The sequence below is a fragment of the Chlorocebus sabaeus genome, chromosome 7 (genome assembly GCF_047675955.1).
Source record: "Chlorocebus sabaeus isolate Y175 chromosome 7, mChlSab1.0.hap1, whole genome shotgun sequence".
In the NCBI taxonomy this organism is placed as follows: domain Eukaryota; kingdom Metazoa; phylum Chordata; class Mammalia; order Primates; family Cercopithecidae; genus Chlorocebus; species Chlorocebus sabaeus.
The window spans coordinates 109,525,726-109,553,247 of record NC_132910.1 but is presented as its reverse complement, the minus strand read 5'-3'; the positions used below and the strand labels follow the sequence as shown (position 1 = coordinate 109,553,247).

The window sequence follows — 27,522 nt, the reverse complement described above, 5'->3', positions numbered from 1 at the left end:
GCAAATGAGAAGGGTTCAGAGAAATTATGTGACTTTTCTTTGGTAACATTCCTAGTATATGCTGGAGTCAGAACTTGAAGCTTTTGCTTTTTTTCCCCCTTTTTTAACATCAACTTTCGTGCTTCGTCCAGTGTATAACATCATAGGCAAATTCAAATTGAGAATAGGAACCAGTTATTCTTTAACCATAACCCTTCTAACTCTTACATATCCTAAGACCAGGAAGCAAGCAGGGCAGGAGCCTTCATCTCGAGGGACGGTGGCAGTTCTGATAGGGGAAAATCAGCATTAGTCTTTCCTTCCAAAAAGCCACTCTGGCTGCTGCTGTTGACACGAGGCTCCTGGCTTTTGAGACACAATTTGAGTGCTAGATTCCAATACTTTTTACTTCCTCATAAGAAAAAAAAAATGTTAAGCATCTAAGGATATCTCATGCTTTATTGATAAAGTAAGTCTCAGGCTGAATCCAAATTGCTGAGCTCCAACAGAACTACAAGGCAAAGCATCTACATAGGGAATTGCCACTCTTCTCCAAAATCAGGCTTTATTAAGAAGCAAGACTATGTTCTCCTCATATATACATATATACATACACACACATATATATGTAGAAAGTAAATGTTTTACACAGATTCCCCATAAGGGAAAAGCGGGCTATAGTAATACAGTATTTTTTTTTTTTTTTTTTTTTTTTTTTTTTTTTTTGCGGGGAACAGTGTCGCTCTGTCACCCAGTGTGGAGTACAGTGGCACGACCTCGGTTCACTACAACCTCCTCCTCCAGGGTTCAAGCGATTCTCCTGCCTCAGTCTCCCGAGTAGCTGGGACTACAGGCATGCACCACCAGGCCCGGCTGATTTTTTTTTGTATTTTTAGTAGAGACGGGGTTTCCTCATGTTGGTCAGACTGGTCTCGAACTCCTGACCTCAAATGATCCGCCCGCCTCGGCCTCCCAAAGTGCTGGGATTACAGGCGTGAGCCACCGCGCCCGGCAAGATATAGTTTTATCAGGAATCAAAACTGCGCTCTCTTCTGGCCTCTCGGCTTTAGCTGTTTGGAGCGTTTAGTCTAATCCTTATCACTTACATTGTAATGTGAACATCAAATTGCAACGACATGGCAATAATAAGGCTCCTATTGGTTGGGTACCACCAGTTTGTGCCAGGCATTGCACTGATTCACGTCTTTAATCCTCAAAACGACCTTCCGAGGTCAGCGTTTTTATTCTCTTTTTCCAGACGAGCAAACTGAGTTTCTGAGAAATCACACCCAAGTTGGTGGCAGAGCTGACGCTAGCATGGGGCTGACTCCAAAGCTCTCCACGCCACGATGGTAGGAAAGACAACGAAACACAAGCGAGAAGAAAAATGGGAATTGGGACCGTAACTTCCACGAAGTGAGAAGCCAGGAAGAGGTGGCGCAGGGTACGCGGTTCTCGCTACGGAGTCGCTCACGCGCTTTGAAACACCGCGCGGGGGAGCGGGGCGGTGTCGGAAGTCAGACCATGGCTTCCGGTCTCGCGCCGGAAGTGGCCGGTCAGCGTCGCTGCTAGTCTCCGGCGGAGACAAGCGCTCTGGAGTTTGAGGTGCCGGGCGGCCACGAGGTGTGCGGATCCTGCGTCCAAACGCGTCTGCAAGTCGAGATGTCGCATCCGTCCCCCCAAGTCAAGCCTTCTAACCCCAGTAACCCTCGAGTCTTCTTTGACGTGGACATCGGAGGGGAGCGAGGTGAGCGGAGTCTGATATTGGCAGAAAAGCCCCGAGGAGGCGGGGGTTCCCTGGATTTGGGGGACTCCAAGGGTGGAAGGCGGCTCCGGCCGGTGGCTGCCTAGACTGGTCCGCCGGAGCAAGCCCGGGCATCTAGGGCTAGATCGATCCAGCGCCTTTGTATCAATGCCATCGGTCGTGCGGAAGTTTCTGGAAATTTCTAGTTCAGGATTGTGGCGTCCTTTAGGTTTACCTCTCCTGATTTGGTTACACTTCCATGCTACCTCTGCACTACCAAGTTAGCATGAAATAAGATTATTTTATGTTTGCAGTGGGACAGTTCAGAAAGCATATCCTGGGATATGCGTCTGCGGGGCCCCAGGAAACTATATTTGCCACATGAGATAATATATCAGCACGTGCTGTATTATTTATACGTTAAAGGGACTTGTTTGCTTATTGCCTTTGCTTTATTACTGATTCTTAACTTAGAGGTCCATTCAGATGGGCCAGCATTTTCTCTTAATTTGCCATTGGGAAAATGCGCTCAACGTAGTGACGGTGTTGCCTAGGTTACATAGCCGCTCAGAAGTTCCTAAGGCCTGGTGAATTAGGGAGCGTGTTGCTTTGTAACTGGATTGGCCTTGTTCTGGAACATGTTAGAATTGCTGGCCAGGCAGTGTATTTGAATTCGTGTACAGGACACACACACGTTTACACGTACATTCAGTTTGTTGCAACTAGCTAGGGCTAGGTTTATTCTCACCTGTCTTACGTGCTGTCTAGAGGAGGAACTTTTACAGCTTTTGCTTCAGAGGCTGCACGAGGCAGTTTGCTCAGAGCACAAAGGCTGCAGGTGTACATAACACGTGGCCAGTTCACCCATCCAAAGACTGTTTAATTTTCTCCTGTTGGTTGCTTGGTGATTGGAGATTCTCAGTACCTCTTGAAGAAATTATTCAGGATTTAAAACTATTTGTATTGAATGATATCTCTTACATGGTGCTAATCTTTTGACTACTATAATTGGTTATGATCCTTGGTATGATGTTTCAAATCTGTTTACATACATACATGACAGTAGGTAGACTAAGTTTGAATATTAGAAAAATGACAATAAGATTCACTAATTCTACTAGTAAGTATATTCAAAGGAAATGAAGTTTGTATGTCAAAGAGGTATCTGCACTATTATAACATTATTCATGATAGCCAAGATAATGGAATCAAAGTAGGTTTCCATCTACAGATGGATTTTTTTTAATGTGGTATATGTGCATAATGGAGTACTAGTCACCCATAAAAAATAATGAAATCTTGTCACTTTTGACAATGTGAATTAATGTGGAGGACATTATGTTACATGAAATAAGCTGGGCACAGGAAGACAAGTAACTGCATGATCTTACTTACATGTGGTTTCTAAAAAGCTGACCTTGAAGTGGAGAATGGAATGATGGATTTCAGGGGTTGGGTAGATGGTGATCACAAGGGACCTAATTTCAGTTAGAAGGGGGGAATAAATTCAAGAGATCTATTGTATAACATAATGACTATAGTTAGTAACAATGTGTTGTGTTCTTGAAATTGCAAAGAAGAAAAATTACAATAAAAGGGAACTTGGTAATTCATGATTGATCTGCTACCATAATTATACCAACCTTTTTATCATTTGCCTACTTGGTTGTTTTGCATACTGAAAAGATTTTCTTTTCTTTTAGTTGGTCGAATTGTCTTAGAATTGTTTGCAGATATTGTACCCAAAACTGCGGAAAATTTTCGTGCACTGTGTACAGGAGAAAAAGGCATTGGACCCACGACTGGGAAACCTCTCCATTTCAAAGGATGCCCTTTTCATCGAAGTATGTGTAAATTTTCTGAATCTTCTTATTCTTCATATAGACAAGTCCTGTTCTTTAGGAGTTAGGGAAGAAAACGCTAAGTAGGAAGTGAAGCTCCAAAAGTACTATTAGCTTCCCCGTTTGAGGCAGTAACTCAGTTTCTTAAAGGTTAGGCTGTGCGAGGTGGAATTACTCATGGTACTAAGGTTTATCTATAGAGAAATGGACTCCCCCAGCTTTACCCATCTTCTCATTCTCCTTCACTCTAAGATGATTTGATGGAGAAAGGAAGGCCATCGTCAACCGACCTTAGGTAGCTTCATTGCCTGGTGACCAAAAAGTTATGCGTAATTTTGGGGCATGAGTGCTTGGGAAGGCAGCAGATTTGAAGATTCAGTGTTTTGGGCACATGGGTGATAATGTGGTCAAAATATGCCCTTTTCTACTGCTTATCACACTTGATAATGAATCATACTTTTGTTTAGTGATAATGGCTCTCCTAATAGACGGCAGGCTCTATGGGTTCAAGAACTGTATGTTTTCACCATTTTGTTTTCAGCGTCTAGTATAGTTATTGAGTAGGAACTCAGTAAATATTAGTGTAATAAATAGGCAAATAAGCAATAATCACATGAGCAATGTTTTTTTAAACAATTTATTAAGAAAAAATTAACTTTTTAAAAAGTATTTATACTGTTTACTTTCATGTTTAATAAAAACTCAAAATATGCTAATAAACTACATGCAGAAAATATTTAACATAGCAAGCGTGAGACTGCTATCCTTAGAAAGGTCTGCCTGCAAGAGTAGCACTTGGTTGGAGTTGGGGAACTTGACACTTGAGCCATTTCCTAAATAGTAAGGGTGATTTACTCTGCCTAGTCTATTTGTACAAACATGAACGTGTGCTTTCTTTTGGGGAGTCTGGAATTTTGGTACATATTAGGTAGAGTGTGCCCAATAAATACCTTGGGTGCTGAGTGTCTAATTGGCTTTCCTAGGCAGAGATACTGTGTACATGTTGCTGCATTTTTGTTGCTGGGGGAAGTGTGTGTTCTGTGGCACTTCATGGGAGGGAGAAAGCATAAGGAAGCCTGCACATGGATTTTTCCAGATTCAGCCTGTGTCTTCGCCCTCATCATTTCACTGTGTATCGTTACCACTGTGATCCAACCAAATACTGATTTGTGTGAGCTCTAGGGTTCTCTGAACATGAAAGCAGTCTTGGTAACCTTTGACACAAAGTGATATATTTGCTGAAAATTTTCCATTAGGGCAGAACAAATCTACTGGGAATAATTGGTCTTTATTCAGCAGACATTGTTGAGTAACTAATATGTTTACATGCACATAGTTACGAGGATGTAAAACAATAGAGTTGGTGTACTTGAGGACATCATTGTTTGCTGGAAGGGGCAGATCATAATGCCGTATGTTATGTAGGCAGAGTCAAGATACTGTGGGAGAAAAATTAGGACATAGAGCTTTGGGATTTCAGTGACAGTTTTATAGGGGAGGTATCATTTGAACCGATTTTCTGAATGTTAGCGGGGATCAGGCAGTGAAAGTAGGTTGGATTCAGATGGTGAAAAGCGTGACCCATTTGAAATTGCGGGGACGGGTGGGGAAGGGCAGACAGGAGAGTGACATGACTAGAGTCGTGCACTAGAAAGTTGTGTTACACACAAGCATTGCTAAAGGCATCCACGTCTCAGTCACTAATAGCCATTTTCCTTTTTTGTAGTTATTAAGAAATTTATGATTCAGGGTGGAGACTTCTCAAATCAGAATGGGACAGGTGGAGAAAGTATTTATGGTGAAAAATTTGAAGATGAAAATTTCCATTATAAGGTAAAGTAGAGAACATGCATGTTATTGCTGATAAAAATATCATTATATATCTGGAATACTTGTTGGATTAAGACACCAAAAAATGTCTCAAGTGTGCTTAGATTCTCCCATTTCTTGTAAAAGGAATCACTTTTGTAAATAACGGTTCTTTAATATGGAAAAGTTTTCATGCAGTAAAGATTTTATTTAGCATTATTTCATTGTGATCCAGTTTTTATATGCTTCAGTTAAGCCAATGAGTTTTTACATGCGACCAGCATCTGGCAAAATTGTTTCCAGGAAAAATGTTTTCGTTGTTGGAAGGATGGTAACTTGTGCATCTTTATCCTTGAATTTGAAGAGCAACAAAACCATCACTAATATCCAGGATGTCAGGGGATTTGCACAATAGCAGATGTAGTTAAATGTCCAACTTCCTAAAGGACTTTAGTGGTGCCTGTGCCTTCTTATCTTCGTTGTCCCAAGATGTAATGGGGGTATATTATATCATTCAAGTTATAAGAATGGACATGTAAGTACAAAAGTAAAGTGGTATTTTTGGAAATAAGGAATATGAGCAAGGTTATTAGGATAATTTGAAAAAATGTCATCAGTCTTCCTGCCAGTGTCTATTGAGACTGCAATTCTATGTGCAGCACTATCACTGGCGCCAAAAGTTTATAAAAATGAAAGGCCTTGATGTCAAGGAATTTATAATCCTACCTCAGAGACAAGATTAAGATACATGGAACTACTGGAGGATGATAGTATATAAATAAATGCTAAATTGATTGAATAACCTTGCTTGTATGACATTGCTAATACATACTGTCTGTATACTGTAGGAGAAAGATGTGATTAATGCAGTCTGAATTATTATGGAAGTCATTGAGGAGGAATGACTGGCTACATAGGCTGTGCAGACTGGGTCTTGCAAGGTGGCAACATGGCTGAAATTTGGTTAGGCAGGAACCGTAGTATTGATGCAGAATTTAAAAAGGGACGTGGGTGAGGGAAGACACGTTGAGGAAATAAAGTTCTAGTTACTGTTGTACCAAAGGAAGCTACCAGAAGGATGAAAACTAAAGGTTATGTGACGATCAGGTTGATACAGAGAAAAGGGGCCTATAGACAAGGCATATGGTTCTTGCTTTCTATAAACTTGGTGGCCTTAAAATCTGAATTTGATTTAGATTGAGGGGAGTAAAAGGCATTTTGGTGGGGTGGAGGGGTGTCAGGAGACATTATATAACATGAGAGTTACGGTGCATGCACCAACAAGGGATACATTTAGAAAGCCTAGGAGATAAAGTGAAAAGGTTCTGAAATTGGGTTTCATAGATGCTTTGACAGTGTTATGCAAAGGTAGAATTTTGATTTCAGGATGCATGCAGTAGTTTCTTTTGAGCACTCTCTGAAGAGTTGATTCATCTGGGATGAAAACCTAATCCAAATCCTGTATGATTTGGATTCTTTTGAGATTAGGAAAGTATCAAACTGAATGTCTTGGGTAAATTCAATATCCCATTACTGTTCCCAGTTTATTGATACGTAAAGGAAGACTCATACTGTAGGCATATTTGTGAATTTGGAAGACTGTTCCGATCTTCCCAGAAAAAAAGAGCATTCATCATAAAAAGGGCAAAATATATGACAAGAGTTTCATAATGCTGCATCTTTGTTTTAAAGGTGAAGTATAAGTGTCTTCTCATGGCCGGTTTAGAAATAAGCTTCCCCCAGACTATTGTTTCTGTTACCTATTTACTTTGATAAGGTTTTTTAATAAAAAGTGATTAAGTGCCCTATGTTTTGTGAATTAAAGGTTGCAGTTTATAAAAAAAAGTAATTAAAAATGTTATAAGTGAAAAGTAAAAGAAAGTACAATTTGATCTAAATGGTAGTATAGTGCACCCCAGTTTTATGTTCAGTAAAAGAACAGTTCAGACTAACACACGATTCAGAAAGAACACATCTAACCTTGGTTTTCTTTTAATGATTTTTATTTCTACAGCATGATCGGGAGGGTTTACTGAGCATGGCAAACGCAGGCCGCAACACAAATGGTTCTCAGTTTTTTATCACAACAGTTCCAACTCCTCATTTGGATGGGAAACATGTGGTGTTTGGCCAAGTAGTTAAAGGAATAGGAGTGACAAGGATATTGGAAAATGTGGAAGTGAAAGGTGAAAAACCTGCTAAAGTAAGTAAAAAGTTACAGTGAAATGCACTTATTATCTTAGTTGCTATCTTTTTTTTTTTTTTTGAGATAGAGTCTTGCTCTGTTCCAGGCTGGAGTGCAGTGGTGTAGTCTCAGCTCACTGCAGCCTCTGCCTCCTGGGTTTAACCTATTCTCCTGCCTCAGCCTCCAGAGTAGCAGGGATTGCAGGTGCACGCTACCACACCCGGCTAATTTTTTTTGTATTTGTAATAGAGACGGGGTTTCACCATGTTGGTCAGGCTGGTCTCGAACTCCTGACCTTGTGATCCACCCACCTCAGCCTCCCAAAGTGCCGGGATTACAGGCATGAGCCACCGTGCCCAGCCTATTAGTTGCTATATTAAAGAAATGTAAGTAAAAGGATCAGTGATTATTAGCTGGAAAAATGTTATAATAATTTTGGGTATAGGAGCCTGGATCTGCCAGTTTTTTTTGTTTTTGTTTTTTTTTTAACTTTTCTACAATGGGAAAGACAATTAGGGTAGTCTTAAAGGAGATTTTTATTATTTCAACTTTCTTTTGGTTATCTTTGCTAGTTTACGTTAAGTCTTCTTATACCTGCAAAACTTTTGAGTTGGTATGTATAGTAGTGCATAGCAGCATGAGGATAATAAACCTAAAATCTTGTCTGGATTGTAGCATTAACTAGAGTCATGGCCTTGACCTCGTTACTTAACTTTTCCACACCTGTTTTCTCCTGTCTGAATTACTTATGGGTTTAGACTAGATTATCTCTGAAGACCCTTGTGTACTTAATGTCTGTGAATCAAAATGACCTTAATATTGGCTGGGCATGATAGCTCATGCTTGTAATCCCAGCACTTTGGGAGGCTGAGGTGGGAGGATCACTTGAGACCAGGAGTTGGAAACCAGCTTTGGCAACATAGTGAGAAGCTGTCTCTTAAAAAAGAAAAAAGAAAAAGAAAAAACCCCCAAATGACCGTATTACTACCCAGCCTAAGTGACAGGGTTGTGAGTGGTGAGTGGGAGTTGGAAGCTCAGTTACTTCTAAGAGGTAGGCTGTCGCTCAGTATGTGACGAGAATAGTAGTAAACCGGAAGCTTATGCCCCACCTGATGCCACTTACATAGACGGTGATAAAATTGCCAATTTATTCTGTGTTTATTGAGCTCCTAAGTAGCAGTAAAACGCTTATGTAAATGTAACATTGTCATATTAGTTGGAATGTATAAAACAGCATTATAGTAAATAAATGAGCCTCCTCACAGAAATCTGTGGACAGTGTTGCGCTGACTTCAGCTGTATAACTTCTCTCTCATTATTACGATAGTGCACTTCTACAATTTAGGGTTATTTTTACAGTTGTGCATTATTGCAGAATGTGGAGAATTGAAGGAAGGAGATGACTGGGGAATATTCCCAAAAGATGGCTCTGACGACAGTCATCCAGATTTCCCTGAGGATGCGGATGTAGATTTAAAAGACGTGAGTACTTTCAGATTAGTCAAACTTTAATTACTTTAGTAAGTGAAAATATTTAGTACTAAAAGTTTGAGCTTTTGTTCCAGTCTCTCATATGATAGAATCTAGCATTAATCTATATTACTTACTAAAATCCAACATTTTTGTATTTTTTTATACAGGTAGATAAAATTTTATTAATAACAGAAGACTTAAAAAATATTGGAAATACTTTTTTCAAATCCCAGAACTGGGAGATGGCCATTAAAAAATATGCAAAAGTTTTAAGGTAATATTATTTCTATCAAATTATTTTTAAGAAATTATAAATTGAATTATAAACTAAAATTAAGAATTGCTCATTGTATTTTTTCAAATTACTTGTTGAATAAGGAGTTGTATTGAAATAGTTGCATTTCCTTTTTTTCCCCTCAGCTTATTTTGAGAAATTTCAAAAGACAAGTTGAAAGAGTAGTACATAATTATTCATATGTTTTACTTACATTCACCAATTTTTAACTTTTGCTGTTTATGTTTTTACAGAACTGTTTTAATAGGAAGTTGTTGATACTGTGATACTTTACCCTAAGTATTTCAGCATGTATTTCCTAAGAAACAAAGACATTCTACATAAGTTCAATACCATTAAAACACCCCAAAGTAATATTGATAGGTAATATCAATCCATATTTAGGCTGGGCATGGTGGCTCACACCTATAATCCCAGCACTTTGGGAGGCCAAGGTGGGTGGATCACCTGAGGTCAGGAGTTGGAGACCAGCCTGCCCAATATGGTGAAATCCCGTCTCTACTAAAAGTACAAAAATTAGCTGGGCATGGTGGTGCACACCTGTAATCCTAGCTACTCAGGAGGCTGAGGCACAAGAATGACTTGAACCTGGGAGGTGGAGGTTGCAGCAAGCTGAGATTATGCCACTGCACTCCAGCCTGGGCGACAGAGTGAGATTCTGTCTCAAATAAAAAATAAAAAAGTAATCCATATTCCAGCGTCCCCAGTTGTTTCAATTTTTTAGAAAAATCCTGGGGCCAAACTAAGATTATATGTTGTATTTAGTGATAGTATCTCTTTAGTTACTTATGTTTCCTACCTCCCCTGGTTTTTTATTCATTTGCGTTTTTGTGGATTCCAAGTCAGTTGTTTTTATAGACTTCCATCTGTATGTGTTTGTTTCCTTAAGATTAGTTTGAGGTGTAATATTTTGGCAAAGAGACTTAGGTGTTGTTTTGTATCACCTATGATATCACATCCTGAAGACACATTTCCCTTTGGCCTGTTTGAGTTCACACATGTGGTTAAAGTAGTGTCAGCCAGAAGCATTTGTTATGTAGTCTGAGGTCGTACTGTGAAATTGTGTGAATATCTAGTCCCTAGCAACCTTTCACCCAGTGGATCTTGGCATCATTGAAAGTCCATGCCTGAATCTGTTATTATACTGATCTTCTAATTTTATCATCGTACAGTTACTAACTAGCATTCTTCTGTTTGCAAGAGCCTCCTGTGTATTTTTTAAGTATCACTGTAGACCTATGGATATTTTTTTTTCTTTTTTTTTCTTTTTATAGAAACAAGGCCTCCTTATATTGCCCAGGCTGGTCTGGAACTTTTGGGCCCAAGCAATCCTCCCTCCTCAACCTCCCAAGTAGCAGGGACTAGAGGATATCTTATGGGTAGTTTTCAGTTCTGTTTGTCAGTACACTATTACTGTCATTCTTTTTCATGCCCAAAGGGTTCCAGATTTGTTCAGTGGAAGGCCCCTTTCCTTTGGCATGTTCCTATTAGTCTGTGAGCACTTGCTTGCTTTTTTGCACAAGATGTGCTAAGCTCATCTTGCCTTGCTTTCAGATCTGATCCGGCAGTTTTTCCAAGGACCTCTGATTTCTTTCAGAGAAAGGAAGCTTTAGAAACCAAATTCTGGGGGCCAAGTGTGCTCAGTTTCTGGGCCCTTTTCAGGGACAATGCAAAATCAACGCAATAGAGTTCTCCTTCATCTTTCCCCTATTGAATTCCCTTCTCCTATTATGAGAATCCTGGTTCCAAACATAATTATGTTGGAAAGTACATAGTGGAGACCTGAGCTTCAAAAATAGAAAAGTGTTACTAGTGCATAATTAGATTTGGGAATTGGTCTTACATTGGCCTCTTTGAACACTTTGGGGGAAAAAGTTGGAACAAAAATAATTTTTTTTAAGCCTTCTTAAGAAAAATTTTTAAAAGTGTGATCATTAAGATTATTAATAGCATTTTTAGAGCTTTTTATATCAGAAATGACATAACACTTCTGGACATACAGAAGAAGAGTAATTCCTGTTTATGTGGCCTTTCATACTGCTTTTATTAATGCGCTCTACAGATACGTGGACAGTTCAAAGGCTGTTATTGAGACAGCAGATAGAGCCAAGCTGCAACCTATAGCTTTAAGCTGTGTACTGAATATTGGTGCTTGTAAACTGAAGATGTCAAATTGGCAGGGAGCAATTGACAGTTGTTTGGAGGTAAGTCTGTTTAATCTTGAACTTTTTGAGTAAGTTGGATTAAGACTTAGTTTGAATAGTAGCAATTTTTATATATATTAATATATCTTATTGCATAGGACCTATTGAGGCTTAAGAAAACATTTTGTTTCTAAATATTTTGGACCCTCAATTCTTTCTCTGCATTCATTTTGCTTATAACTGTCACTCAACAGCCATGAAGATCCTTGCCTTTTTTTCTCGAAGCACATATATCAGCTCATGTATTTACTTAAGAGCACCTATTATGTGTTAGGCATTGGAAGACAAAGTTAGGAATGATTAAGAATGTGGGTTATGGAGTCAGTCAGGCGTGGCTTTTTTTCTTCTTCTTTTTTTTTTTTTTTTTGGAGACAGAGTCTTACTCTGTCACCCAGGCTGGAGTGCAGTGGTGCAGTCTCCGCTCACTGCAACCTCTGCCTCCCAGGTTCAAGTTATTCTCCTGTCTCATCCTCCCGAGTAGCTGGGATTATAGGCGCATGCCACCATGCCCAGATAATTTTTGTATTTTTAGTAGAGACAGGGTTTCACCATGTTGGCCAGGCTGGTCTCAATCTCCTGATCTCAGGTGATCCACCTGCCTCAGCCTCCCAAAGTGCTGGGATTACAGGTGTGAGCCACCATGGAGTCGTTATAGAAAGTTATATAACATAATGTAAGGCATTTAGTGTAGTGCGTGGCACATTTTAAGCACCTAACAGAGACGAGTTATTTTAATTAAAAGATCCATACCCTCAAGAAGCTTAAATAAGTGATTCAGTTTCAATTTAGGTTCATCAGGACTTGTGTATGGAGAATGGGTTCTATTGGAACAGGTCATTTATCTTTAGGAGGACCATCCAGGTATGCTAACTGATAAAGCTAGAAAGGTGGCAGTTTTACCTTCCTCAAATAGAGCAATTATGACTCTCTTCCCTGTTGTGCAGTTTGAAAAGTTTTCCAAATGAAACATTTTAAGAATTTTACATATTAAGCCATGTACCTAGACAAGCTATGCTCAGAGCAAGTAGAACTAAAATGAGATCCTAATTTGGTAGGGTAGATGAAATAAGGGATAGGAATATATTTAGAAGGGAGCATACAACAGAGGAAAAAACTTATCAAAAGAAAGGATGGGTCTTCCCTCTGGGTTTCTTGTTTGTTTGTTTTGCTCTGTCACCTATGCTGGAGTGTAGTGGTGCAATCAAAGTTCACTGCAGCCTCAACCTCCTGGGCTCGGGTGATCCTCCCACCTCAGCCTCCTAAGGAGCTGGGACTACAGGCACTCGTCACCATACCCCGCTGATTTTTAAATTTTTTGTAGAGATGGGTTTTCGCCATGTTGCCCAGGCTGGTCTCTTAACTCCTGGGTTCAAGCTGTCCACCCACCTTGGCCTCCTACAGTGCTGGGATTACAGTTAAAAGCCTCTGTGCCAGCCCGGATCTCTTTTTGACCTGTGAGGCAGATAATAAAATCTAAGTATGGGCCGTTAAAAGATGTTACATAAACAAAAGATAATTTTAAAATATTTGTTCTAGGGGAGAGACCTGATGCATAACGTCTCTTAGGTTAAAAGACCTTTTGTAAGAAAAAACCTAGGTTGGGTATGGTGGTTCATGCTTGTAATTCCAGCACTTAGGGAGGCCACAGTGGGCAGATTGCTTGATCCCAGGAGTTTGAAACCAGCCTGAGCAACATGGTGAAACCCTGTCTCTAAAAAAAAAAAAAAAAAAAAAAAAAAAAAAAAAAATTAACCTGGTGTGATGGCACGTACCTGTAGTTTTAGCCACTCGGAGGCTGAGGTGGGAGCAGCACTTGAGCTTGCGAGGTTGAGGCAGCAGTGAGCTGTGATCAGGCCACTGCACTCCAGCCAGGGCCACAGAGTGAGACCTTGTCTTTAAAAAAAAAACTTAAGAGTTTATAACTTAAGAGTTATTAAGTTATTAATGTTCCTAAAAAACTTATAATTCAAGTGAAAAGTATATAAAAATTTTTCTTCAAAATGATTTTCTCTCATAAGTTAGTTCAGGCCTATTTGGGAGATTGAAACCACAGTGTGGGGAGCATACTGGAAACTGGTAGAGAAATATCTTTCTCCCCCATGTCCATTCAGTGCCCTCTGCTGACAAAACTTACTGCCCACTGGCAGAGGAGAGCTATTTGCAGGTTTCAGCTCCATTTTCACAGAGCAGTGAAGGATGGGTTTGGGGTTGATAGGCAATGAATTGAAATCTGGCATATAAGCTTAATACGTAATACTTTGATACAAATACTAGCTTTATACTTTTTTGTAGGCTCTTGAAATAGACCCATCAAATACCAAAGCATTGTACCGCAGAGCTCAAGGATGGCAAGGATTAAAAGAATATGATCAAGCATTGGTAAATTTTGTTCCAAATGTTTAATTTTTAAAAATAGACAACTGCCTCTATAAATCATACACCTAACTTAAATGTTTTTTTCCAATTAAAGGCTGATCTTAAGAAAGCACAGGAGATAGCACCAGAAGATAAAGGTAAGTTGGCAGCTTTTGTAGTGAAAGTTAGTTTTGTTATTTAAAAATTTATCCTCAGGAACCATTGTTCACTTTGCCAGATTTTAGATGTTTGTTCAAAAGATATTACAGAATGCCTGCTGTTGGGCCAGGCGTTATCATACAGCAATGAACAAGACAGTCAAAGTCCCTGTCCTCAAAGAGCTTACATTCTACTCCCGCTCAAGAATATACTAGTTTTTCACATTATTTATTCTTCAAGTTATCATCTCTGTAGTTTTTTATATGTCTAAATACTGTTTGTCTTATGGTATCCTTTGAGACTCTGTTCCTATTCTGGTTATTCTAGTCGAGAGCTCAGCATCGTAAGACACAGTATTCATGGTAAATTTAACATTTGGGACCATTCTTCAAGCTGAATGTAGCCATAACCTTAGTACTGAAGTACTGGTTATATGTTTTAGGAAACTATGACAAAAATAAGCTTGTTTTTCAAATAAACCAACTATGAATAGTGACACTAGATCTGGATATTACAGAATGTCTTTGGTCTCTTATTACTAAAATGAAACAAGGGAAGCAGTTACTGTTCCCTAATGTAGAGGGAGAAGGCAAGTCTTGATGTGCTTGAGTTCTCTCAGTTGACAGTCCTCTAAAATTACGTTTCATTTCGGTTGTTTGTGAGATTGCTCAGATTTTCTGTTACTAGGGCTTACTTTATGGAGAAGTTTTTTCAAGGGGTAGTTAACATTAAAACAGTTCGTTAGTCACCATAATTTTTTGGATATTTTGAGAAATAACTCACACTGCATATTTATTTTACAGCTATCCAGGCAGAACTGCTGAAAGTCAAACAAAAGATAAAGGCACAGAAAGATAAAGAGAAGGCAGTATATGCAAAAATGTTTGCTTAGAAAAGATTCAGTTTTGCTTATTGTGTGTTGATTGTGTAAATGCAATAAGAAAATGTAAAGGTTTTTGTCTATTAATATGATCCCTAATGTGTTTCTTTTGACACCTTAGTTCCTTATTGTTTACAGTTTAGGAGTACTGATAGGGGTTCATGCTTAATAAACGTGTCACAATACAGTCAGTAAAGTGGTTTTGTTTGTTTCTTTGAGATGGAGTCTTGCTCTGTCACCCAGGCTGGAGTGCAGTGGTGCGATCTCGGCTCACTGCATCCTCTGCCTCCCGGGTTCAAGTGATTCTCCTGCCTCAGCTTCCCAAGTAGCTGGGATTACAAGCATATGCCACCACGCCCGGCTAATTTTTGTATTTTTAGTAGAGATGGGGTTTCACCATATTGGTCATGTCACTCTGGTCCTGAACTCCTGACCTCATGATCTGCCCCTGCCTTGGCCTCCACAAAGTGCTGGGATTACAGGTGTGAGCCACTGTGCCCGACCAAGTAAAATGTTTTTTAAAATGGTTATCTGCATTATTCATAAAGAATAATGGTGTTGTAAAGACACATCTTATTGAATAAAGAGATGACAGTTTAGTTTGTATATTGTTTCCTTCAATTCTTTGATGTATCTATGGTTGGCTGATGCTAAGTTTTCATACTTATAGATAATACACACACGCACACAGACACACAAACTTGTTCAGGGATGGGCATACTTTTTCTGCAAGGGCCAGATCATAAAGTTTTTAGGCTTTGTGGACCATGTAATCTGTCATACCCACCAACTCTGTGGTTGTAACTCAAAATCAGCTATAGACAATGTGTAACCAATGGGTATGACTGTGTTTCAATAAAACTTTGGTCTAGAATATATATTCATTTTTATATTTGAATACTTCACTTTGGCAAGTTAAAGGTCAAGTCCAGTAGTGAATTTTGCTCTAGGTACTGAATCTCTGAAGAACTGAAGAGGTAGGAAGATGCTGCATTCTTATAAAGTTTATTTAAAAGAAATACTCATAATTTTTTTATGGGACAATCTTAGATATAGTATAAAATTTTTATTTCATAATCATTCTGTGTATATTCTGTTCAGTACTATGCAGAAAGACATTCTGACATCTGTTAGTCTCAACATTTTAAAGTTAGCTTGCCATACTTTAAAGAAACTGGTTAGCTGCAGTTTACATTCCATTGTAAGCAGGTCCTCCTCCACCTTCAGGTACTACCCAGTTAATATTCTGACTTGGATCTTTAATATCACATGTTTTACAGTGCACACAGTTCTGAGCATTTATCTGTAACCGAAATCCATCACCTTGTTCCACAGGTACAAATTCATAAACTCCTGAAAAGTAAAAATAAATAATATTGACGTGCCTAACTTTAAAAGTGTTTTAAATTCAAAAGTAGAAATTTAAAGAAAGAGTAGCCACAGAAACCTTAAAGGTTGCTTTCTGAATGCTGACCCATAGAGAGTATTATGAAGACCTTGGTGCATTGCTGTTGATGTGAGTAGAAATTACATGTACATAATAAAAGGAGGTACAGCAGTATTCGGCTGAGTTGTCGCACTATCGGGGTACTCCACACTCAGTGTTTGAGTTCCAGACAACCTCGAAGTCCTCCCTTATTCACAGTTGTCCTCTCTCCACAGAGGACAAGTTCCAAGATCCCCAGTAGACGCCTGAAACCTCAGGTAGTACCCAACTTAACGCTGTCGTTCAGAACACATTTCTGTTCTGTATTTTCACCCACAAATGTGATGCCTTTTCCATCTTAAGGAAGCACTTGCCACACTCTGGCCATAACTTCTACATTTCGAGGTCCAACAGCAAAATGTACAGATTTCTTTTTCCTCTTTCACAGAAGATACAGTCTTACTGTAGACCTTAGCAACCTCAGCATAGGATTTTTTTCTCTATAGAGAACTTTCTCCTTTTCACTTAAAGGACGCACTTCATGGCATCTCTGAATTGTCAGCATCACTACTCTTGCGTTGTGGGGACATTTTTAAGTAAGAGTTACTGGACAGAAGCATGATACTGTGACAGTCAATCTGATGATAACTGAGACGGTTACCAAGTGACATAACGAATGTTATGCGTGAATATGCTGGACAAAGGGATAATTCACATCCAGGGTGGGACAAGCCAGAATGGTACGCAATTTAAAACTTAACATGCACAATTTAAGACTCGAGAATTACTTGTTTCTGGAATTTTATTTTCAGACCGTGGGTGCCTGGGGGTAAGAGGAGCCTGATGGTACAGCTAAAAAACCAAATTAGATCCAGTCCTTAGTAACCTCAGGGACTTTAAAACCCACTGTAATGACAAAAGTCAAAAGACCAAGTCACACTATAGCTTCTTTTGTGAATGTACTAGTTTTCAAGTATCTGAGTACTATTTTGTTCTACATGTCATTTGAGACCTGGTTCCTACTATTGTAATTTCAGTTGAAAGCTCAGCACTAAAAGAATATTCATGGTGAATTTAAAGTTTCAGAGCATTTCTTGGACTGAACGTAACCATGACGTGTTATTCTAGCACACGCACCCAAATACGTACAGATGAGCTGCCCATACGTACAGAAATGACTTTAAATAGTCACATGAACATGCAAAGAGAGGTATTTCATCTTCAAGAATCTTCATCTTAGTCTGAGCGTACACAAAGGGCTTTTTTTTTTTTTTTGAGAAATGTCATCTGAACTAGGCTTAACAAAACCAGTAGTTAAAAGTGTAAGTTTCCTAAAGGAAGCTAGAGGAAGTCATTTACAATTTCTAAGCAATGGAAGGAGATACAGAAATCATTTTTTAAAAGAACAGAATCACATTACTAAAATGTTTAAAGCAAATATTTAGGAATAGATGGAAATTATTACCTGCAGGACAGAATCGCTGCTCGGGCCCATCATATATCGACAGATTTCTATTTACAGGTATACTGTCATCCCTTAAGGTTAAATGTGCCGGCTGGTCATGTTCATGATTAGTACCACTCAGAGCCACAGATGACAAGAGGTCAAAACTGATCTGTCCATCGGGTTTTGGATACTCAATAGGTGTACAATCCTTGGCTGGCTTGAGCCGTTCAAAGTCAGAACCTTCAACAATTTTGAGGGAAATGCTTAACAAAATATAATTTTGAAGTACTTTTTCTTAAGCCTATTTGTATAAAAACTTCAAAATGTTATTACACCAAAGAAATACGACTAGCCCTCAAGTAATAATATACTGTTCTTAGATACTAAATTTATAATTTCTCCAAGCAAGTTTAAAACATTAAAACGATCACTTTGTCAAATTAATGGATCCCATTCATGATTTTTTAATGATCATGTTACTCATACTCTCATTTGAATTACCTTTATGTTTCAGAGTCCATGGCTCCATTCCTCTCAATATCCAGTAAAAGATACCAGTGTAAATCATCCCTCCATATACACCCAGTACTCCGTGGCAAGACGGTCTTATATTTCTAACAGAATATAGCTCTTTCCATACCCAGGAGTTCTTCAAATTGTCTTCATATTCAGTTACATGGAGTCCTTTTATTAAAAACATGAAATGTTAGTGTGAAACTGCCCAAATGTGCATAAAATATGCTAAAGTATTTTGCTACTTTGTTACCTGATGAGTGAATTTTTTTTTTTTTTTTTTGAGACAGGGTCTTGCTCTGTCACGCAGGTTGCAGTACAGCGGCGTGATCATGGCTCACTGCAACCTCCACCTCCCAGATTCAAGTCATCCTCCCACCTTAGCCTCCTGAGTAGGTGGGACTAGGGGCACATGCCACCATGCCCTGCTAATTTTTGTATTTTTGGTAGAAAGAGGGTTTTGCCATGTTGCCCAGGCTGGTCTTGAACTCCTGAGCTCAAGTGATATGCCTGCCTTGGCCTCCCAAAGTGCTGGGATCACAGGCATGAGCCACCGCACCTGGCTGATGGTGAATCTTCAGTAATTTTTAAAAACATGGTCCACACTGAAGACTCTCATGTATAAATGTTGGCATCTTCCAAAAAGACAACCATTAGATATAGATGTTATTAATAGGCAGTAAGGCATTTGATTTCTTATATTGGTAGCATGGAAAATTAGTTTAAAATTTTAGTGAAACTGAGAAGCTTTAAGATAAAAAGTTCATGCCGGGCACGGTGGCTCAAGCCTGTAATCCCAGCACTTTGGGAGGCCAAGACGGGTGGATCACGAGGTCAGGAGATCGAGACCATCCTGGCTAACACGGTGAAACCCCGTCTCTACTAAAAATACAAAAAAACTAGCCGGGCGAGGTGGCGGGCGCCTGTAGTCCCAGTTACTTGGGAGGCTGAGGCAGGAGAATGGCGTAAATCCAGGAGGCAGAGCTTGCAGTGAGCTGAGATCCGGCCACTGTACTCCAGCCCGGGCGACAGAGCGAGACTCCGTCTCCAAAAAAAAAAAAAAAAACAACAAAAAATAAAAAGTTCATGCTACCTGTAACAGTGAAAAAATTTCATAATTTACAACTCAAAACTATTTCTACCTGCTATGGGTTGAAATATGTCCCCCCAAAAATAGGTTTTGAAGTCCTAACCTCCAGTACCTTAGACTGTGACCTTAGTAGTGGCTGTAGATATAATTAGTTAAGATGAAGTCCACTACAGTACAGTGGGTCTCTAATCCAATATGACTGGTATCCTTAGAAGAAGAGACAGAACTGGGCACAGTGGCCCTAGCCTGTAATTTCCAGCTACTTGGGAGGCCAAAGTGGGAGGGCGGCTGGAGCCAAGGAATTTGAGATTGCAGAGACCGAGGATTGCACCACTGCACTCCAGCTTGGGGAACAGAGCGAGAACCTGTCTCTAAAAACAAAAACCCACCACTTCATAGAGAAAACTCAGTGCATGCACTTAATATTTCAGAGGACAAATTGGTTCCCTTACGGCCTTTGGTGGATTCCACATAACTTCTTTTTCCAGTTATTGTTTCCTGTTCTGACTCCACTCCCCTTTTCTCTAGGCTTTAACCCTCAATCTAGTCTTTGGTGATATACTGGCTCCAGTATTATCTATGTGTGGTACTATATGCACATGATACAGTTCAAGTATGGCTGGTGGTCCAACAAGGAATGATACTTGACAAGAAAATCAGAAAAAAACTTCCACCCAGTCCCTGCACTCCATTGGCTATTCCATTCTCCCTGAAGTGCCCTTTGCCCTTTCTGTTTTCCACTTCATCTCCCCATGCTAGGCCTCCATTCCTACAAAGATTTGAAGGCATAACCTGGTTACATATCTCTAACTAGAGGAACATATACTGGGGATTCTAAGAAATAAGACTCATTTATCAAGTATCTATGGAGTCGCTACTGTGTGCCAGGTGTTTAGGATTCACACTAAGCAACACCCCTAGTCTCTTGGAGTTTTCATCCAAGTGGCAGAAGACAAAAGTTGATAAATAAGTAAATAATACAATGTACCAAAAGGTGGAAAATGTGCTAGAAAAGGCCATTCAGAGGGAACTGGGTGGGTATGTGCTGTGTGTTGTGCGTTAATTGGTGTGGTCAAGGCAGAGCCACTGTGAGTGCTACTTAAACAAAGGCAAAGAGAACAAAGGAGCCAGCCGTGACCAAAGACCATTAGGTGGGAGTGCTTGGCATATTCCGGGAACTGTAAAGAAGCCAGTGTGGCTGGAGTTGGTAAAGGGTCTTTTTAGGTTAAAGGTTTACTGAGGTATAAGTGCTGGCTGTTTCTCTCCACCACAGCAGAAGAGTCATATACCTATACTTACAAAGCTTGCTGAAGAATAGGTAGCTAATTCTGCCTTCTGCAAAGGTGTTCTATTGATACTTTAGTATTTGGGAGGTATCTTAATTGTGTACATTACATGTATGCAATATAAATATGTGTGCAATATAAATGCAGTACTTTCATATTTGTAATAGTTTCTAACTATGTGGGACACTACTGGTACTTCTTTTTTGTGTGGGGGGGATGGAGTTTTGCTCTTGTTGCCCAGGCTGGAGTGCAATGGCATGATCTCAGCTCACTGCAACCTCTACCTCCCAGGTTCAAGCGATTCTCCTGCCTCAGCCTCCCAAGTAGCTGGGATTACAGGCACCTGCCACCACACCCAGCTAATTTTTTTCTATTTTTAGTAGAGACGGGGTTTCACCATGTGGGCCAGGCTGGTCTTGAGCTCCTGACTTCAGGTGATCCATCTGCCTCAGCCTACCAAAGTGCTGGGATTACAGGTGTGAGACACCGTGCCCGGCTACCACTCTTACTTTTTTACTTTTTTGATGTGAATAAAACAGAACATTGTAGTAAAAAATCACTGACTGTAATTACTGAGAATAGGTCATGTAGTTTTCTTTGCATAGCATGCTTCTTAATACTTCTAAAGTGACAGATGCAATACAAATCTTTTAATGTCAATTGAAATACAAGTAACCCAGCAATTTTCTTTTTTCTGCTTTACACTGGAATTTCTTACCTATTGTCTTTGATTGGAGATTTTCACTAGTTAGTTGATTAAAAATAGATTCTGCTGCTAAAATTCCACTTTTCATTGCTGTGTGAGTACCTTTGATTTTGGGAACATTCATAAAACCAGGACTACAACCAATTAGTAAACCACCAGGAAAGGTGAGTTTTGGTATAGACTGAGGAAAGAAAGATTCAGAATACATTTGTTAGCTCAAATTAAACAAGCACAACAGAATACTCCAAATCAGTCTTAAAGTCTTCTAGAACTGTAGGGAAAAGTTGAAAACTAAATACATGAAAATGAATTGAGCAAAGGAATAAAACAGAGCAAGGGCAGTTTTCTTCTTCCTGCCCTAAGAGTGAGCATTAGGACTATTACTATTTTTCTGTGAGAGTTTTTCTTTTTTCCTCCTCATAACTAATCTACATGGGACAGACTTAGGACTGAAGCATCAATATGTTTTAAATAGAATGTTTTATTTATACATATCCATGTCATAGTTAAAATATTCTCTAAACCTGAATGCTGTTATCTAAATTGTGATTTGCTTGCAAATCAAAACCACAATGAGATATCATTTCACCCTAGTTAGAATGGCTACTATCAAAAAGACAAAAAATATTCTGGTGAGGATGTGGGGAAAACTCACACATTGTTGGTGGGAATGTCAATTAGTACAACCATTAAGGAAAACAGTATAGAGGTTCCTAAAAAAGCTACAAATAGAACTACCATATGACCCAGCAATCCCACTATTGGGTATATATCCAAAAGAAAGCAAGTCAATATGTGGAAGAGATATCTGCACTCTCATATTTATTGCAGCACTATTCACAATAACTGCCAAGATACGGAATCAAACTAAATGTCCATCAACAGATGAATGGATCAAAAGATGGTATATATATATACACAATGGAATACTATTCAGCTGGAAGAACGAATGAAATATTGTCATCTGTGACAACATGGATGATCCTGGAAGACATTATGTTAAGTCAGTCAACCACAGAAAGATAAACATCCTATGTTCTCACTCATATATGGAAACTTAAAAAGTTGATCTTACGGAAGTGGAGAGTAGAACAGTGGCTACTAGAGGATGGGAAGGGTAGAAAGGGATGATGGGGATGGGGGCGGGATACAGAGAGAGTGGTTAATGGATTCAGAAATACAGCTAGATAGGAGGAATAAGTTCTGTTCTATAGCACTGTAGAGTGACTATAATAAAGAATAATTTATGATTTTTTCAAATAGCTAGAAGAAAAGATTTTAAATATTACCAACACAAAGAAATGATAAAGGTTTGAGGTGATGGATATACTAATTACTCTGATTTGATCATTAAACATTATACACATGTATGGAAATATCACATTGTATCCTCTCTTCCCCCAAAATTAAGTGGGCCTGAAAATTTCAAAGAGCATATAAAAAAACTGTGATTTGCTTTTACATGCATTCGGGGTAATACAAGACTTACAAAGGATACTATACACCCTCTTTGTTTTACTTTGACAGCTAGGGATATAAACCTATGCTCTAATCATGGCACCACTGCAACTAGCTACCACCCTAAACAATAGATTCTGATTAAGGACAAGCTGAATTTCCAAAACTAAATAAAGACAATTCTTTGGACCTTAGTATACATTTCTGATAAAAAAAAAAAAAAGTAATAAAGAGTGGGATATTTTTCAGTTTAGACAATAAAAGTCTATATGTACCCCACAATATAGCAACTGAACTATAGATGGTTTGCATGAGAAAATGTACTCTTATAGTTTGAAGAGAGCCAAGCAGCGCTGTTCTTTCCACATTCTGTATTTTTTGCTTCTATGAGGACTTCTTAAAGTAAGCCATGGGGTCTTTGTTGAGAAAATGCTGAGTGGTACATTTGGCTGATGGTATTAAGAGGGACTCAGAGGTGGGGGTTAACAAAACTATTGACATCAACTGCAAAAGAGACATGGTGAGCACTCTGTCGCCACAACTCTCATCAATGATACAATTCTGTGAGGGAACGGTGGTGAAAAGCAAAACTAGGGGCAGAAGGAATGCTGATAAGAGAGATGGATCAGGTCCTTTCACAGTATATGTGGGGAATGAATTTATGACTGTGGTTCTCAGACCAAACTCAGTATTAGGACCACTTAGATAAAAGAGCATTAAATCAGGACCACAGAGCAGACAATGGGGAGGAGGTGCTATCTGGAGTGCTACTAGCTGAAAACAGATAAAGATTAGGGACTTAGATGATGACAATGCTTTTCTCAAATAAGGCTGTGGCTTTGTTGACACCAAGTTTGATTCAAGAACCAGAAGAATGTGAAATAAAAGGATATAAACTATGAGTTCAAGTTCTTCCAAAATAGGTGTTTAAATCCTAAGAATAAAAATATTATGCCCAAGGAAAATGTATGTTTTTAAGTTCTAGGAGGATCCTACCTTGGGTGGGCTGGGTTACTGGCAGCTATGCACCTCGTTTGGGACATTCATTAGGGCTACAAGTAATTAGAAACCCACTAGGGGAATATGAGTTTTGGTATAGTCAGCTGAAGGAGAAAAAAGCTAGACAGTATTTGTTAGCTCAAAATAAACAAAACTGAATGTTTCAAATTGTTGCCTCTTCTTTTTCTTTGCCTAAATGGGAGCCACTCAGACTGCATCCTTTCCCTCCCACTCTCCCTAAGGAAGGGAAAAACAATCATCAATGCCAATGGCAGCTGAGCAAAGCAACATCGAGAGCGGGCGGGAGGGAATACTGCACTCTCCTGGTGGTTTCTGGTGCTTGCTACACCTTCAGAGGAACTTCTCTGATATTGAACTACTGAAACCATCCCTTATAGTCGTTGTTGCCTCTTAAGGTCTTCAAGACCGTAACTGAAAATAACTTTCTGAATCTCTGGCAAATGAAATTAGAAAATTCAGGTGAAAAGTGTGTGGGTGTGTGTTGTGGGGGGAGGGAAGAGTCATTCCCTCCTGTCAATTTGAAAATCATTTGACATGTTTGACATGCTTAAGTACACAAGGTAAATGGTTTTCAATAAAAATCTGTGTGTACTATTGAATATACTGAAACCTTTATAAATTACAGAGTAGGGTTAGGGTGACAGTAACTATTATGGACATTATTTTAAAAAGTTTAATAGGCTTGAATACAGTTATGTAATTCAATACATATTTCTACCAAAGGAATTGCTACCCTAGAAACAAAAACAATCTCATGAGAAGTAATCTCATGACAGACTTTGGGGACAGCAATATTTTAAGATTCTAGTGATTATGTTTCTAATGTAGCTATGGTTTTGAGTTTATGAAATACTATTACAGTAATAAAGTATTTAGAAACTCACTTTTAAAGATAAGTAAAGGCTGGACGCGGTGGCTCACACCTGTAATCCCAGCACTTTGGGAGGCTGAGGCGGGCGGATCACGAGGTCATGAGCTCGAGACCATCCTGGCTAACACGGTGAAACCCCATCTCTACTAAAAATACAAAAAAATGAGCCAGGCATGGTGGTGAGCGCCTGTAGTCCCAGCTACTCAGGAGGCTGAGAAAGGAGAATGGTGTGAACCTGGGAGGCGGAGGTTGCAGTGAGCCGAGATCATCGTGCCACTGCACTCCAGCCTGGGTGATAGAGCAAGACTCCGCCTCAAAAAAAAAAAAAAGAAGATAAGTCAATTTTCCCTCCCTAAATTTTCCTATTATCTGTTACTTTTATAATAATTTTTTTAAAAATCCAATTTCTAAGATAGTCCTAGATTCCTAGAATATTAGAGACAGAGGGATCATCTTTATTTTACAGATGATCTCTTAAGACCAGAAAAGTTAAGGAACTTGCTCCAAATAATTTGGTACAAGCTTTACAGCAGATTTTTAGATCATCTTACCTGTCCGATAACATTTCTACCAACAGTATTAACAGCTTTTATGACAATTAGCTACTAGGTGTTATTTCACTGTTTAATACATAATGAATACATTATATTTGAGAAGATTTTGAATGTATATAAAAATAGGACAATTAAGGTAAAAGCTTAACAGAGGTAATCTAAAAGGCATGAATGTTACTAGGTAGTTGGAATGAATGAATTTTGTTTGCTGAAAACTAAATTTGCCTTTGAGTTTCCTGGCAGTTAAGGAATAAAGAGAAATATTATGGATTACAGTTTTAAATTTATGGTAAAAACAACTGACAAACAAAATGTCCATGAATTTATCTCTAGAGATCAATATATTATTTTTTGTTTTTGTTTTTGTTTTTGAGATGGAGTCTCATTCTGCTGCTCAGGCTGGATGGCACAATCTTGGCTCACTGCAACCTCCACCTCCCAGGTTGGAGGTTGATTCTCCTGCCTCAGCCTCCTGAGTAGCTGGGACCACAGGCGCTCATCACCACGCCTGGCTAATCTTTCTATTTTTTGTAGAGATGGGGTTTCGCCATGTTGCCCAGGCAGCCTGCCCAGCTCGGCCTTCCAAAGTGCTGGGATTACAAGCATGAGTCACTGTACCCAGCCTAATATATTCTTAAAACTAAATTCATGGTGTAATTCTGAAGTACTGTGTGACACAGTTTATTTATAAATGCTACATACTTTACTTATTTCGATATTGTTTTTATTCTTTATCTAAATTTGTTACATTATATGTTCAATTCTGAATTTACAATACAGAAATAAGGAAAATAAAAGTTGGAAGAGTTACCTGAAAGCCACCTTCATTGAGAGCTCTGGCTCCGTATGCAATCCTTTTTCCACCTTCCAAGGTTGGCCGAATGCTAGGATGGTGTTTCCACCTCTGGAATTCTCTAAATGGACTCAGGTATGGATTCTGATAGTCTAGACCAACCTTAAAAATTTACATTTATATTAAATTAGGCATTTTTATTTCAAATTAAATCAAGTGAAAATGTGAGCAATGTTTATCAGAAAACATGTATGTTAAATTTCTTGTACTCAAAAGTATTTGGAGCACTATGTGCAGTAATGCAAATGTAAATTAAAAATTGTATAAAATCTGTTTGGAAAAGAAATGGTAAAGAAAAGGATAGCATGTGTTTATTATCATCAAAATTATGAAAATTTAGAACATATTAACAAATTCTTATGCTCTGGAACTCGAAGTCCAAATTAGAAAAACAGAATCTATCATGAGATTAGAAAATAAAAATGAAAAACAACAAAAAACCAAATTAGAACAGTATCTGTAGGTAAGCATCTCAGATTATGTTTCTATGAAAGCAGCTGTAATGATTTATTATACATTAATACCAACTTGAAATAAACTAATAATCTATACTATAGTACAACTGAGGCAAAAATAAAGAAAAAGGATGTAAATTACACTTAAGAGAAAAAGAGGAAAATAAATATAGAAGGTTACATTTTATAAAGCTTTACCAAAGTGTTAAAATTGACCACATCTTTTTCCTTTGATACAATTAAGTCAGGCATAAATATCCAAAGGTGATGGGATGAACATTTGACTAGGGGGTCAAAAAACACTAATAACATATAAATTTAACAGTGTATCATATGGAGGTCTAATCATGACACTAAACTATAAAGCTGCTACCAGTTGCAAGGTACAGAAACTAATTTTTCCATTCTTGGTAATGTTCAATATGTAATTTACTGCAACGATGTGCAGGAGGCCAGAAAAGGAGAAACTGCTTGTATTTTTTAAAAGTTTTAAGTTCAAACTTAGTGCTAATTTCATTGTCAGTGGTAGCATGCCACAGTGGAAATGGAATTTGAGGTCAGACAAGGTCAGGCATTTCTGCCGGTTATTTAATGGGTGTATATGGGTAAGTTGTTTAACTTATTTGGACTTCAGTTTTCTCATCTGTAAAATAAAGATATACCTATTTCAGCGTTATTATGAAATTTATGTAGAAATCTCAGAAAAGCATCCAGCATAGTGCCTGGAGTGTAGCAGCTACTATTACTATTGCTACGTGTGTTTAGTAGACTTAATGACACAGCAGCCAGAAGCACTTTACATATTGATAAAATTAGAAAGTACGCTTTAAATGATAAGCATTTTACAGTCTTCAGATTCAAAACCCTTATTTTATAACACTGATGGTAATATAACTTTAGCAGTAGAATTTTCCATAAT

At 38.6% G+C, this 27,522-nt stretch overlaps 2 protein-coding genes and 1 pseudogene across 4 annotated transcripts in view; 1 reads left to right on the top strand and 2 right to left on the bottom strand.

Moving 5' to 3' along the window:
* Positions 1 to 1,526: 1,526 nt before the first annotated feature.
* PPID (peptidylprolyl isomerase D) lies at positions 1,527 to 26,182 on the top strand. Of its 3 annotated transcripts, none has more exons than XM_008000117.3 (10): positions 1,527 to 1,726; positions 3,427 to 3,567; positions 5,291 to 5,397; positions 7,388 to 7,576; positions 8,918 to 9,040; positions 9,199 to 9,305; positions 11,389 to 11,530; positions 13,823 to 13,909; positions 14,001 to 14,043; positions 14,848 to 15,530. In XM_008000117.3, exons 1-10 carry the CDS (start codon positions 1,642 to 1,644, stop codon positions 14,934 to 14,936), a joined length of 1,113 nt encoding a protein of 370 aa, XP_007998308.2. In that variant the 5' UTR covers positions 1,527 to 1,641; the 3' UTR covers positions 14,937 to 15,530. The 3 variants fall into 3 exon arrangements, with proteins under 3 accessions (XP_007998308.2, XP_072873794.1, XP_007998311.1); XM_073017693.1 differs by lacking the exon at positions 14,848 to 15,530 and adding an exon at positions 26,076 to 26,182 and having other exon boundaries at positions 1,535 to 1,726; XM_008000120.3 differs by lacking the exon at positions 8,918 to 9,040 and having other exon boundaries at positions 1,535 to 1,726.
* The window catches only part of ETFDH (electron transfer flavoprotein dehydrogenase), a 38,078-nt gene continuing 25,826 nt past the window's right edge, over positions 15,271 to 27,522 (bottom strand). Inside the window, exons 9-13 of the mRNA XM_008000121.3 lie at positions 26,107 to 26,250; positions 21,405 to 21,573; positions 18,299 to 18,481; positions 17,816 to 18,037; positions 15,271 to 16,277 (exon numbers count right to left, since the gene is read on the bottom strand). Coding sequence (XP_007998312.1) covers positions 16,114 to 16,277; positions 17,816 to 18,037; positions 18,299 to 18,481; positions 21,405 to 21,573; positions 26,107 to 26,250 — 882 coding nt within the window. The 3' untranslated portion in view covers positions 15,271 to 16,113. The remainder of the gene's footprint in view (positions 16,278 to 17,815; positions 18,038 to 18,298; positions 18,482 to 21,404; positions 21,574 to 26,106; positions 26,251 to 27,522) is intronic.
* Positions 24,052 to 24,256, bottom strand: LOC119624123 (small nucleolar RNA U3; annotated as a pseudogene).